The 13,527-nt window shown below is 35.6% G+C and overlaps 3 protein-coding genes across 3 annotated transcripts; all 3 read left to right on the forward strand.

The window, feature by feature from the left end:
• The first annotated feature begins 1,286 nt into the window (after nucleotides 1–1,286).
• LOC135220701 (uncharacterized) lies at nucleotides 1,287–2,487 on the forward strand. The gene is made up of 2 exons (XM_064258110.1): nucleotides 1,287–1,336; nucleotides 1,946–2,487. The coding sequence occupies exons 1-2, from the start codon at nucleotides 1,325–1,327 to the stop codon at nucleotides 2,423–2,425; spliced, it is 492 nt and encodes a 163-aa protein (XP_064114180.1). The 5' UTR covers nucleotides 1,287–1,324; the 3' UTR covers nucleotides 2,426–2,487.
• Nucleotides 2,488–5,608: 3,121 nt separating this feature from the next.
• Nucleotides 5,609–7,051, forward strand: LOC135220700 (uncharacterized). The gene is made up of 2 exons (XM_064258109.1): nucleotides 5,609–5,698; nucleotides 6,356–7,051. The coding sequence occupies exons 1-2, from the start codon at nucleotides 5,687–5,689 to the stop codon at nucleotides 7,001–7,003; spliced, it is 660 nt and encodes a 219-aa protein (XP_064114179.1). The 5' UTR covers nucleotides 5,609–5,686; the 3' UTR covers nucleotides 7,004–7,051.
• Nucleotides 7,052–10,938: 3,887 nt separating this feature from the next.
• Nucleotides 10,939–11,514, forward strand: LOC135221230 (keratin-associated protein 19-2-like; the record flags this gene model as incomplete). The annotated part of the gene is made up of 1 exon (XM_064259046.1): nucleotides 10,939–11,514. A coding segment is annotated over one exon (510 nt), but the record flags the coding sequence as incomplete, so codon positions are not given.
• Between the last annotated feature and the right edge of the window lie 2,013 nt (nucleotides 11,515–13,527).

The following is a 13,527-nucleotide window of genomic DNA, read 5'->3' on the forward strand; positions in this document are numbered from 1 at the left end:
TGTATGTACACGCTGTCATAGCAAGCATTTTTTTTTTTTCAGCTGGAAGAAGTCCCGAGACTTGTTTGCACCTAATGCGATGCTCTTGTGATAACTTCCCTTCTTTACAGGTGTACATTTCGTATCCCTTTCATTAAGCGTTCATTGACAGTAGCCACATTAAGGGGTAAAGGTAGGAAACTAATGTGGTTTCAATTCTTTCTTTTCCTGGGAGAGACTCCACTTTACTCTCACAGGATTATTGGAAGAAGAAACATTCGGTGATGGCATCCGAAGCTGCAACATTCTTCATTAAACCTTCGGAAGCCTAATTGTCAGCTTCTGATCTCAGGAAAGATCATCTGGCAGAAAATAGAATTTACTGATTTGTCTACTCTCTCTCTCTCTCTCTCTCTCTCTCTCTCTCACTCTCTCTCTCTATGAATATATATATATATATATATATATATTATATATATATGTATATGTATATATATATAAAACAAAATCCACGAAGTTTATTCTATATTTTCTTCAGTCTGCAACAGTAAACACACACACACACACACACCCACACACACACACACTAACATATATATATATATTATATATAATATATATATTATCTATATATATATATTAATAATATCTATATATAATGTATATTAATATTATATATTATATATATTATATATATATATATATTATTTATATATGTGTGTGTGTGTGTGTGTGTGTGTGTGTGTATACATAAAGGTGATGCCACGGAGGAAAATGAACAGACGAGAATTGCCAACATCTTTCGTCTTTTTATTTTCCTCCGTGGCATCACCTTAATTATACATAGCATCACGTTTTATATATTTCGTGATCAAATTATTCAAGTATGTACACATATATGCATGAATATATGTATGTATGCATGTATGCATTGTTTATAATATATATATATATATATATATATATATATATATATATATATATGTATATATGTACATGTATACAAAATACATATAGACGAATATAAATATATACTTTAGATGAATAAACATACATGCATATGCTCTCTTTCAGAAATATATAATCTCTAAATGTAATAAAGAACTAAAACGATTTCTTTCACATTAAATGAAGAGAGAGAGAGAGAGAAGAGAGAGAGAGAGAGAGAGAGAGAGAGAGAGAGAGCACAAATGCTATAATGACCCTTTTTTTATTATTAGACGATGAAGTAGCATTTTTTCCTCAAAAGCTTAAATATCGTCCGAAGGACACTTGACTTTTCCTGTCAGTATATAAAGGGAGCCCTGAGTCCGTCTCAGTACAGTCGCCTCTCAAGCACTACACGATGATGTCCAAGGTAAGAGAGAGAGAGAGAGAGAGAGAGAGAGAGAGAGAGAGAGAGAGAGAGAGAAGACAAAAAGTCTGTTTGTTCAATTCAGTTTCTCTTACGTTAATCATAGATTCGAAGAGCAAAGTGCAGTTTCATTCATAAAAATGCCAATAAAAGGTAAATTAGGTTACTAATCTCAGTTTTCAACTGATGGACGTTAAATGTAAGGGAAACAACACTTATGCTGAATGGAGGAAATCTTTTTCGTTACTTTTTTAATTTTACACGCAATTTTCATCTTAGAGTATAAATTTGTCGCTAATTGTGACATGTGTAATGATTTTCTGATTGTTTCGTGAGCATCGTTTGAAATGAATATCTAGATTATTTAACTTAAAATAGTATAACATAGACGTGAATTCATTGCATGAATAATTTATATTTTGTATTTTTTTTTATCTGCTGATATAGTTTTCATTGAAAGTAAATTTTTGAAAAAAAAAAAAAAACACGTTCAGACGTATTTAAAGTATTTCAAATCTTTCACTTCCGAGCAGAGGCATGAACAGTATTCCATGTGAAAAATAAGAATAATGATTCAACAATTTCATGGTCACTTCCAATAATTTTTTGCAGACGATTATCGCCACCTTAGCCGTGGTCCTTTTGGGGATAGTAGCAGCTGATCCTGTTGCTGAACCGGAAGCCAAAGCTGATCCTGGATTCCACAGTGGATTCCACAGAGGCTTCGGAGGATTTGGAGGATTTGGTGGATTTGGTGGCCATGGATTCGGTGGACATGGATTCGGATATGGAGGCTACCGTGGAAAGAGGAGCCCAGTAGCTGAGCCTGAAGCTGAAGCCGATCCAGGTCACTTTGGAGGATTCCACCGTGGATTCGGAGGATTCGGAGGATTTGGAGGATTTGGTGGATTTGGAGGCCACGGATTCGGATATGGTGGCTACCGTGGAAAGAGGAGCCCAGTAGCTGAACCCGAACCCGAAGCTGAGCCTGGATTCGTTCACGGTGGATTCCATCGAGGATTTGGAGGATTTGGAGGATTTGGAGGACATGGTGGATTCGGACATTTCGGGGGAGGCAGATATTATGGTTAATACCAAAATGTAATACTACTTCGAATTTTAATACGAATCTAAATAAAAAAATACTATAATAATGTGTTTAATTTTCATTAACCCCTACCCCTAAAAAACAGGTAATATGAAAGGTTGTTAATAATCATTGTAAATCATTAAAGAGAAGTCAGAGTGTACTAGAAGAAACGAACAAAAAAAGTTTTGCATAAAAGTGAATTGCACTTAGCAACTATCTTCTAGACAAGTTGATCTAAAAGGTGTTGTTGAAATATCTGGATCATTGCAAAAGGGAGTATTAACATCTATGGAAGGTTGTAGCCAAAGTCTAGAATCAAGGAGTCTGAATACTGTACCCAAAGGTAAAATGAAAAATTGAACAATGAGGAACATATACTCATATTTCCATTAAGAATTTGAAATTGAGATGGAACTCCTATGAATTTAGGTGATATTATGTTGTTATAATTTTGAGAGATTCCTGATCATAAACATATTCAGCAGCAAATTTTCTGATGGCATAACAACACAGCTCTTCAGGAGAAAATAGATTGGCCCTTTCAAGATCCAGAACAAGTCCATAAGAGATACAGAAGGGTTAGCATATTTCGTGCTCTTGAATCATCATTCATATTGCCAGCAACATATTCGTTGCATATGTTGTGATCAGTGAGGACTAGATTTTTGTTGACCTCTGAGTCACCAATGGGTTCACCATCAACATCGCTGGTCGCCGACTTCCAGTTTCCCAAGAACTTTGACACAACGCTAAACTGCCGGCCGGAAGAATCGCTCCGGTTGGACTGGGCTTAAGGTCACAACCCACTTGCATAATTATGGATCGTTTAGGAACTAACTTTATCTTTCTGTTATTTTTTTTCATTTGCCTTGCAGAATATTTAACACGGAAAGAAGTCAAGAGAAATTGGTAAGAGCTTGAACTGGCGCTGAAGCGATAATTATGATTTGCATATAGACAAAGATCAAGAGAAAAAAAAGAGCTTGACAAGGAAGTTTAATAGATGGCTGCAATCGTTCTCTCTCTATCTCTCTCTTCCTCTCTCTCTCTCCGGTTAATATTTCAATCAATTTGTTTTTTGTTGCATGAATGACTCTAAAAACGTTAAACGTTCCATCTCTTCTCTGTCTGTCTGTCTGTCTGTCTGCCAGTCTCTCTCCTACGAGGCTTAATATTGATGCGAGAAACGGCCACACGAAGACTTTTAGTAAAATTACAAAAACTTTGATTCTTCTTGAGTCATGGTCCTGAAGAATGTGACGTCGTTAGGGAATCCTCCTTTTCGTATCTCATTAATAAAAGTCAAACAAATTCAATGTAAGGGAAAACTATAAATGTGAATGCCATTGTTACACACTTCCCTTTCTCCTGTTCCCATTTCACTACATAGTTAATGTTTTAGACAGTTGAGTGTACTTTCGCAGAATTGTTAGTTTATGAAATTTCTGAACAAAGAATTGAAGGGTTCCATAATGGCATCCAATGCCTTTACTCACTAATCCTGATCTGCAGGATGTATATATGTATATATATATATATATATATATATATATATATATCATATATATATATATATATATATATATATATATGTATAATTAAAGGTTTTTGCCACGAAGGAAAAAATGAAAAAGCGAGATAGCCGAGTACTTTCGGTCCTGTTCAGACCCTTTACTAAGGCAAACTGATTTTACCGACGAAAACATAGTCAAAAGAAGGCTTAATATCCAGACTGACACTACAAGATTAGCAATAAGGGCGATTTCACTCTACAGAAACGAGGAAACGCTTGAGGGTAGCCACACCTTGGAGGATACATGCAGTAAAAAAGTTATTCTTCCAGAAAACAGTACATTTTGAAAAAACAAGGAAGCATATACAATTTAATATCATGAAATTTACACAAATTTTCCCAAAAAATTATTATTAATGAAAAGACGAAAGAAAATATAACTATAATTATCGAGCAAGAGAAAGAGGGAGAGAGAATATCGAACCAGAGAGAGAGCCGAGAGATAGATAGAGAGAGAGAGAGAGAGAGAGCGAGAGAGAGAGAGAGACGAGAGAGATAGAGAGGAGCGATAGAGGAGAGAGAGAGAAGGTTTATGTGTTTTTTATTAGTGATTTGTATAATTGTCGATTCCAGTAAATTTCTTGAAACATAATCATTAGATCTAGCAATTACCGAGGAATCACCCCAATTTACAATGAGATTTTTCACTCAGATGGATAAACAGTGCATTTGAAGTCTGGGCTGTTCTAACTGAATACATATGCTGCTTAATACGTACACATAGATTTTTACTTGACTGACCAACGTAAAACGATGGGCAATCCTTACAAGGAATTTTGTAAATGATGTTGTTATTTGTTACGGGACTATTCTTAATTAGCATATCTTTAATGGTATTGTTATAAGAGAACACTACATTAATATTAAAGGATTTAAATATTGATTTTATGGTTTCAAATCCACGAAAGTAAGGTAAGCTAAGTACATTTTTAGGCATTTCTTTTTCATTAATAGCAACACTATAAAACTTTTTGTGAGCTTTTTGATAACATAAATCAATTAAATGAGGTGGGTAGCAGAGATCGTTTCCTATCTTTTTTATGTATTTTATTTCTTGGTCAAGATATTGTGGACTCGTGATACGCAAAGCGTGAAGGAACATAGAAGAAAAAATTGAAATTTTAATATTAGGATGTTGGTCAGAATGAAAATGTACATATGTCAAATTATTTGTGGGTTTTCTATAAATACTGAATTAGCATTGGAATGATTCTCTATGTATTAATACATTTCACTTTTCCTTTTTTCCTTCGTGTTCGTGGCAAAAACCTTTATTTATACATAGCATCACGTTTTATATACTTCGTGATCAAGTTATTCATATATGTATTACATATATATATATAAATATATATATATATATATATATATATATATATATATATATATATATAATATATTATATATTATAAATTATAAAGTGTGTGTGTGCACATTTATTGATATTCATGTTCCATTTCATGAGCATGAAATATCTAAGTATCATACGAAACTTCAACAATCTTTTCAGTGGAAAAGAAAGTTGAAATAGGAGGTGAAGGTTGCCACTATGGCCCTTGTTTATGGAGGTGACGTAGTTCTTTTCCTCTATATCCTGATGATCGTCCGAAGGACACTTGGCTTTCCTCAGTCAGTATATAAAGTGATCCCCGAGTCTGTTTCAGCACAGTCGCCTCTCAAGCACTGCACGATGATGTCCAAGGTAAGGAAAAGAGAGAGAGAGAGAGAGAGAGAGAGAGAGAGAGAGAGAGAGAGAGAGAGAGAGAGAGAGAGAATTAATTGAAGTAGAGTTTCTTATTTTATTTTCATTTTTCACACAATCATGAATTTGGGATATATTTTCCTCTTATTAACAAAGTATAACTAGACGATTACGTTAATATATAAGTTTTAGTTATCGGTTTGTGAACATTAAATATATGGTAAACAGCGCAGGAAATGAAACTCAAAATTTATTGATATGTTGTTTAACTTGTGCTTCAGAGCGAAAACATATTCTTCTTATTTACAATGCGGTTTTTGTTATCTCAGAGTGAAAATTCCTTAGCCATTATGACCGCATCTCTATCTTTGTTCTTATTTGAAAGGAGTATGTAGTTTGAATATAAAATATGTAACAAAGATGTTAATTATTTTTCTGAATAACTTACAATACCTTGTATTATTTTTAGCTGGTAATATATATTTTATATTTAATGTGTATGTATTTCAGAAAATACCACCTTGAGAATATTAAAAAAAAATTGCAAAACTTTTAGTCCCGAGGAATGGCATGAACAATATTCCATGTGAAAAATAAAAATAACGATTCAACAAATGTCCTAAGATATCATCAGAATTGTCAAATAAATTTTTGCAGACGATTATCGCCACTTTAGCCGTGGTCCTTTTGGGGATAGTAGCAGCTGACCCTGTTGCTGAACCTGAAGCCAAAGCTGATCCTGGATTCCACAGTGGATTCCACAGAGGCTTCGGAGGATTTGGAGGATTTGGTGGATTTGGTGGCCATGGATTCGGTGGACATGGATTCGGATATGGAGGCTACCGTGGAAAGAGGAGCCCAGTAGCTGAGCCTGAAGCCAAGGCTGTGGCTGTGGCTGACCCTGAAGCTGAAGCCGATCCAGGTCACTTTGGAGGATTCCACCGTGGATTCGGAGGATTTGGAGGATTTGGTGGATTTGGAGGTCACGGATTCGGATATGGTGGCTACCGTGGAAAGAGGAGCCCAGTAGCTGAACCCGAACCCGAAGCTGAGCCTGGATTTGTTCATGGAGGATTCCATCGAGGCTTTGGAGGATTCGGAGGTCTTGGAGGATTTGGTGGATTTGGAGGCCACGGATTCGGATATGGAGGCTACCGTGGAAAGAGGAGCCCAGTAGCTGAACCCGAACCCGAAGCTGAGCCTGGATTCGTTCACGGTGGATTCCATCGAGGATTTGGAGGATTTGGAGGATTTGGAGGACATGGTGGATTCGGACATTTCGGGGGAGGCAGATATTATGGTTAAGACCAAAATGTAATACTACTCCGAATTTTAATACGAATCTAAATAAAAAAAAAACCATAATAATGTCTGATTTTCATTAACCCCTACCCCCCAAAAAACAGGTAATATGAAAGGTTGTTAATAATCATTGTAAATCATTAAAGAGAAGTCAGAGTGTACTAGAAGAAACGGAAAAAGAAAGTTTTGCATAAAAGTGAATTGCACTTAGCAACTATCTTCTAGACAAGATGATCTAAAAGGTGTTGTTGAAAGATTTGGATTATTGCAAAAGGGAGTATTAATATCTATGGAAGGTTGTAGCCAAAGTCTAGAATCAAGGAGTCTGAATACTGTCCCCAAAGGTAAAATGAAAAATTGAACAGAAAGGAACATATACTCATATTTCCATTAAGAATTTGAAATTGAGATGGAAATCCTATGAATTTAGGTGATATTTTGTTGTTATAATTTTGAGAGATTCCTGTTCATAAACGTATTCAGCAGCAAATTTTCTGATGGCATAACAACACAGCTCTTCAGGAGAAAAGAGATTGGTCTTTTCTAGATCCAGAACAAGTCCATAAGAGATACAGAAGGGTTAGCATATTTCGTGCTTTTGAATCATTATTCACATCGCCAGCAACATATTCATTGCATATGTTGCGATCAGTGAGGACTAGATTTTTGTTGACCTCTGAGTCACCAATGGGTTCACCATCAACATCGCTGGTCGCCGACTTCCAGTTTCCCAAGAACTTTGACACAACGCTAAACTGCCGGCCGGAAGAATCGCTCCGGTTGGACTGGGATTAAGGTCACAACCCACTTGCATAATTATGGATCGTTTAGGAACTAACTTTATCTTTCTGTTATTTTTTTTATTTGCCTTGCAGAATATTTAACACGGAAAGAAGTCAAGAGAAATTGGTAAGAGCTTGAACTGGCGCTGAAGCGATAATTATGATTTGCATATAGACAAAGATCAAGAGAGAAAAAAGAACTTGACAAGGAAGTTTAATAGATGGCTGCAATCGTTCTCTCTCTCTCTCTCTCTCTCTCTCTCCGGTTAACATTTCAATCAATTTGTTTTTTGTTGCATGAATGACTCTAAAAACGTTAAACGTTCCATCTCTTCTCTGTCTGTCTGTCTGTCTGTCTGTCTGTCTGCCAGTCTCTCTCCTACGAGGCTTAATATTGATGCGAGAAACGGCCACAAGAAGACTTTTAGTAAAATTACAAAAACTTTGATTTTTCTTGAGTCATGGTCCTGAAGAATGTGACGTCTCATTAATAAAAGTCAAACAAATTCAATGTAAGGGAAAACTATAAATGTGAATGCCATTGTTACACACTTCCCTATCTCCTGTTCCCATTTCACTACATAGTTAATGTTTTAGACAGTTGAGTGTACTTTCGCAGAATTGTTAGTTTATGAAATTTCTGAACAAAGAATTGAAGGGTTCCATAATGGCATCCAATGCTTTTACTCACTAATCCTGATCTGCAGGATGTATATATATATATACTATATATATGTATAATTAAAGGTTTTTGCCACGAAGGAAAAAATGAAAAAGCGAGATAGCCGAGTACTTTCGGTCCTGTTCAGACCCTTTACTAAGGCAAACTGATTTTACAGAGGAAAACATAGTCAAAAGAAGGCTTAATATCCAGACTGACACTACAAGATTAGCAATAAGGGCGATTTCACTCTACAGAAACGAGGAAACGCCTGAGGGTAGCCACACCTTGGAGGATACACGCATTAAACAAGTTATTCTTCCAGAAAACAGTACATTTTGAAAAAACAAGGAAGCATATACAATTTAATATCATGAAATTTACACAAATTTTCCCAAAAAATTATTATTAATGAAAAGACGAAAGAAAATATAACTATAATTATCGAGCAAGAGAAAGAGGGAGAGAGAATATCGAACCAGAGAGAGAGAGAGAGAGAGAGAGAGAGAGAGAGAGAGAGAGAGAGAAGGTTTAGGTGTTTTTTATTAGTGATTTGTATAATTGTCGATTCCAGTAAATTTCTTGAAACATAATCATTAGATCTAGCAATTACCGAGGTATCACCCCAATTTACAATGAGATTTTTCACTCAGATGGATAAACAGTGCATTTGAAGTCTGGGCTGTTCTAACTGAATACATATGCTGCTTAATACGTACACATAAATTTTTACTTGACTGACCAACGTAAAACGATGGGCAATCCTTACAAGGAATTTTGTAAATAATTATGTTATTTGTTACCGGACTATTCTTAATTAGCATATCTTTAATGGTATTGTAAAAAGAGAACACTACATTAACATTAAACGATTTAAATACTGATTTTATGGTTTCAAATCCACGAAAGTAAGGTAAGCTAAGTACATTTTTAGGCATTTCTTTTTCATTAATAGCAACTCTATAAAACTTTTTGCGAGCTTTTTGATAATATAAATCTGTTAAATGAGGTGGGTAGCAGAGATCAATTCCTATCTTTTTTATGTATTCTATTTCTTGGTCAAGATATTGTGGACTCGCGATACGCAAAGCGTGTAGGAACATAGAAGAAAAAATTGAAATTTTAATATTAAGATGGTGGCCAGAATAAAAATGTACATATGTTAAATTATTTGTGGGTTTTCTATAAATACTGAATTTGCATTGGAAAGATTCTCTATGTATTAATACATCTCACTTTTTCCTTTTTTTCTTCGTGGCAAAAACCTTTATTTATACATAGCATCACCTTTTATATACTTCGTGATCAAGTTATTCATATATATATATTATATATATATATATATATATATATATATATATATATATATATATATATATATATATATATATATATATATATATATATATATATATATATATATATATATATATATATATATATATATATATACATTATAAAGTGTATGTGTGTGTGCACATTTATTGATATTCATGTTCCATTTCATGAGCATGAAATATCTAAGTATCATACGAAACTTCAACAATCTTTCCAGAAGAAAAGAAAGTTGAAATAGAGGTGAAGGTTGCCACTATGGCCCTTGTTTATTGGTAGGAGGTGACGTAGTTCTTTTCCTCCAGATCCTGATGATCGTCCGAAGGACACTTGGCTTTCCTCAGTCAGTATATAAAGGGATCCCCGAGTCTGTTTCAGTACAGTCGCCTCTCAAGCACTGCACGATGATGTCCAAGGTAAGGAAGAGAGAGAGAGAGAGAGAGAGAGAGAGAGAGAGAGAGAGAGAATTAATTGAAGTAGAGTTTCTTATTTCATTTTCATTTTTCACACAATCATGAATTTGGGATATATTTTCCTCTTATTAACAAAGTATAACTAGACGATTACGTTAATATATAAGTTTTAGTTATCGATTTGTGAACATTAAATATATGGTAAACAGCGCAGGAAATGAAACTCAAAATTTATTGATATGTTGTTTAACTTGTGCTTCAGAACGAAAACATATTTTTCTTATTTACAATGCGGTTTTTGTTATCTCAGAGTGAGAATTCCTTAGCCATTATGACCGCATCTCTATCTTTTTTCTTATTTGAAAGGAGTATGTAGTTTGAATATAAAATATGTAACAAAGACGTCAATTATTTTTCTGAATAATTTACAATACCTTGTATTATTTTTAGCTGGTATTATATATTTTATATTTAATGGGTATGTATTTCAGAAAATACCACCTTGAGAATATTAAAAAAAAAGAAATGCAAAACTTTTAGTCCTGAGGAATGGCATGAACAATATTCCACGTGAAATATAAAAATAACGATTCAACAAATGTCTTAAGATATCATCAGAATTGTCCAATAAATTTTTGCAGACGATTATCGCCACCTTAGCCGTGGTCCTTTTGGGGATAGTAGCAGCTGATCCTGTTGCTGAACCTGAAGCCAAAGCTGATCCTGGATTTCCACAGTGGATTCCCACAGAAGGGCTTCGGAGGATTTGGAGGATTTGGTGGATTTGGTGGCCATGGATTCGGTGGACATGGATTCGGATATGGAGGCTACCGTGGAAAGAGGAGCCCAGTAGCTGAGCCTGAAGCCAAGGCTGTGGCTGTGGCTGACCCTGAAGCTGAAGCCGATCCAGGTCACTTTGGAGGATTCCACCGTGGATTCGGAGGATTTGGTGGATTTGGAGGTCACGGATTCGGATATGGTGGCTACCGTGGAAAGAGGAGCCCAGTAGCTGAACCCGAACCCGAGGCTGAGCCTGGATTTGTTCATGGAGGATTCCATCGAGGCTTTGGAGGATTTGGAGGTCTTGGAGGATTTGGTGGATTTGGAGGTCACGGATTCGGATATGGAGGCTACCGTGGAAAGAGGAGCCCAGTAGCTGAACCTGGATTCGTTCACGGTGGATTCCATCGAGGATTTGGAGGATTTGGAGGATTTGGTGGATTCGGTCACTTCGGGGGAGGCAGATATTATGGTTAAGACCAAAATGCAATACTACTTCGAATTTTAATACGAATCTAAATAAAGAAAAATACTATAATAATATATTTAATTTTCATTTACCATACCTATTAAAGGGATCACAAATGTTCGATAAGGGACTCTCAAAAAGAGAGAGAAAAAATTATGAAAGGTTGCTAATAATTATTCAAAAACATTAAATGTAACTCAGAGAGTAATAGTGAAGACGATTGAGGACAGTCTTGCCTAAGAATGAATTACACCAAGCAACTTATCTTCTAGGCAAGTTGATCTGAAAGGTTTTGTTGAAAGATTTGGATCATTGCAAAAGGGAGTATTATCATCTATGGAAGGTTTTAGCCAAAGTCTAGGATCAAGGTGTCTGAATACAGTCCCCAAAGGTAAAATGTAAAATCAAACAGAAAGGTACATCTCATATTTACTTTCAGAATTTGAAGTTGAGATGGAACTCCTATGAATTTAGGTGATATTTTGTTGTTATAATTTTGAAAGATTCCTAATCATAAATATATTCAACAGCAAATTTTCAGATGGAATAACAGTACAGCTATTCAGGAGAAAATAGATTGGCCCTTTCTAGATCCAGAACAAGTCCATAAGAGATACAGAAGGGTTAGCATATTTCGTGCTCTTGAATCATCATTCATATCACCAGCAACAAATTCATTGCATATGTTACGATTAGTGAGGACTAAATTGTTGTCGACCTCTGAGTCACCAATAGGTTCACCATCAACATCGCTGGTCGCCGACTTCCAGTTTCCCAAGAACTTTGACACAACGCTAAACTGCCGGCCGGAAGAATCGCTCCGGTTGGACTGGGCTTAAGGTCACAACCCACTTTTATAATTATGGAGCGTTTAGGAACGAACTTTATCTTTCTGTTATTTTTTTTATTTGCCTTGCAGAATATTTAACACGAAAAGAAGTCATGAGAAATTAGTAAGAGCTTGAACTGGCGCTGAAGCGATAATTATTATTTGTATATAGACAAAGCTCAAGAGAGAAAAAAGAACTTGACAAGGAAGTTTAATAGGTGGGTGCAATCGCTCTCTCTCTCTCTCTCTCTCTCTCTCTCTCTCTCTCTCTCTCTCTCTCTCTCTCTCTCTCTCTCTCTCTCCGGTTAACATTTCAATCAATTTGTTTTTGTTGCATGAATGACTCTGAAAACGTTAAACGTTCCATCTCTTTCTCTGTCTGTGCGTCTGTCTGCCAGTCTCTCTCCTACGAGGCTTAATATTAATGCGAGAAACGGCCACAAGAAGACTTTTTGTAAAAATAGAAAAACTGATTTTTCCTGAGTCATGGTCCTGAAGAATTGACGTCATTAGGGAACCCTCCTTTTCGTATCTCATTAATAAAAGTCAATAAAAATCACTGTAAGGGAAAACTATATATGTGAATGCCATTGTTACGCAATTCCTTATCTTCTGTTCTCATTTCCCTACATAATTCAATCAACTCAGTGTTTGTTTATTTTGAACATGTTTAATGTTTCAGACAGTTAAATGTAATTTCGCAGAATTGTTAATTTAAGAAATTTCTGAATGAAGAATTGACGGCTTCCATAATGCCATTCAATGCTTTTTCTCACTAATCCTGATCTGTAGGAGGAATCTTCTTCTTCTTCTTCCCAGCTTTAACCCATTTTCATGGGGTCGCCGTTGTGAATGAGTCGTCTCCATCAATTTCTGTCCTTTGCATTGTTCTCGTTAATACCTTTTCATAACATATCTTCCCCTACACAATCACACCATCTCTTTCTTGGTCTTCCCTATTCCTTCTACCTCGCACTTTCATTTCCATCGTATGTCTTCCAACATGAGGTTCCTCTCTTCGTAACAGGTGTCCGTCCATACCATCGAAGCCTTCCCTCCTGTATTTTCATCGATATTTAAACTACCTTTGTGGATCCTCTTATATACTCATTTCTAATCCTATCTTCCCTTGTTACTCCCGACATCCATCTCAATATTCTCATTTCTGCTACATCTATCTTCTCCTCTGTTGTCCTCATACTTGCTGTTTCTGTTCCATATACCATTGCTGGTCTGACCACCGTCCTATGAAACTTTC

The sequence above is a fragment of the Macrobrachium nipponense genome, chromosome 2, assembly GCF_015104395.2.
Source record: "Macrobrachium nipponense isolate FS-2020 chromosome 2, ASM1510439v2, whole genome shotgun sequence".
In the NCBI taxonomy this organism is placed as follows: domain Eukaryota; kingdom Metazoa; phylum Arthropoda; class Malacostraca; order Decapoda; family Palaemonidae; genus Macrobrachium; species Macrobrachium nipponense.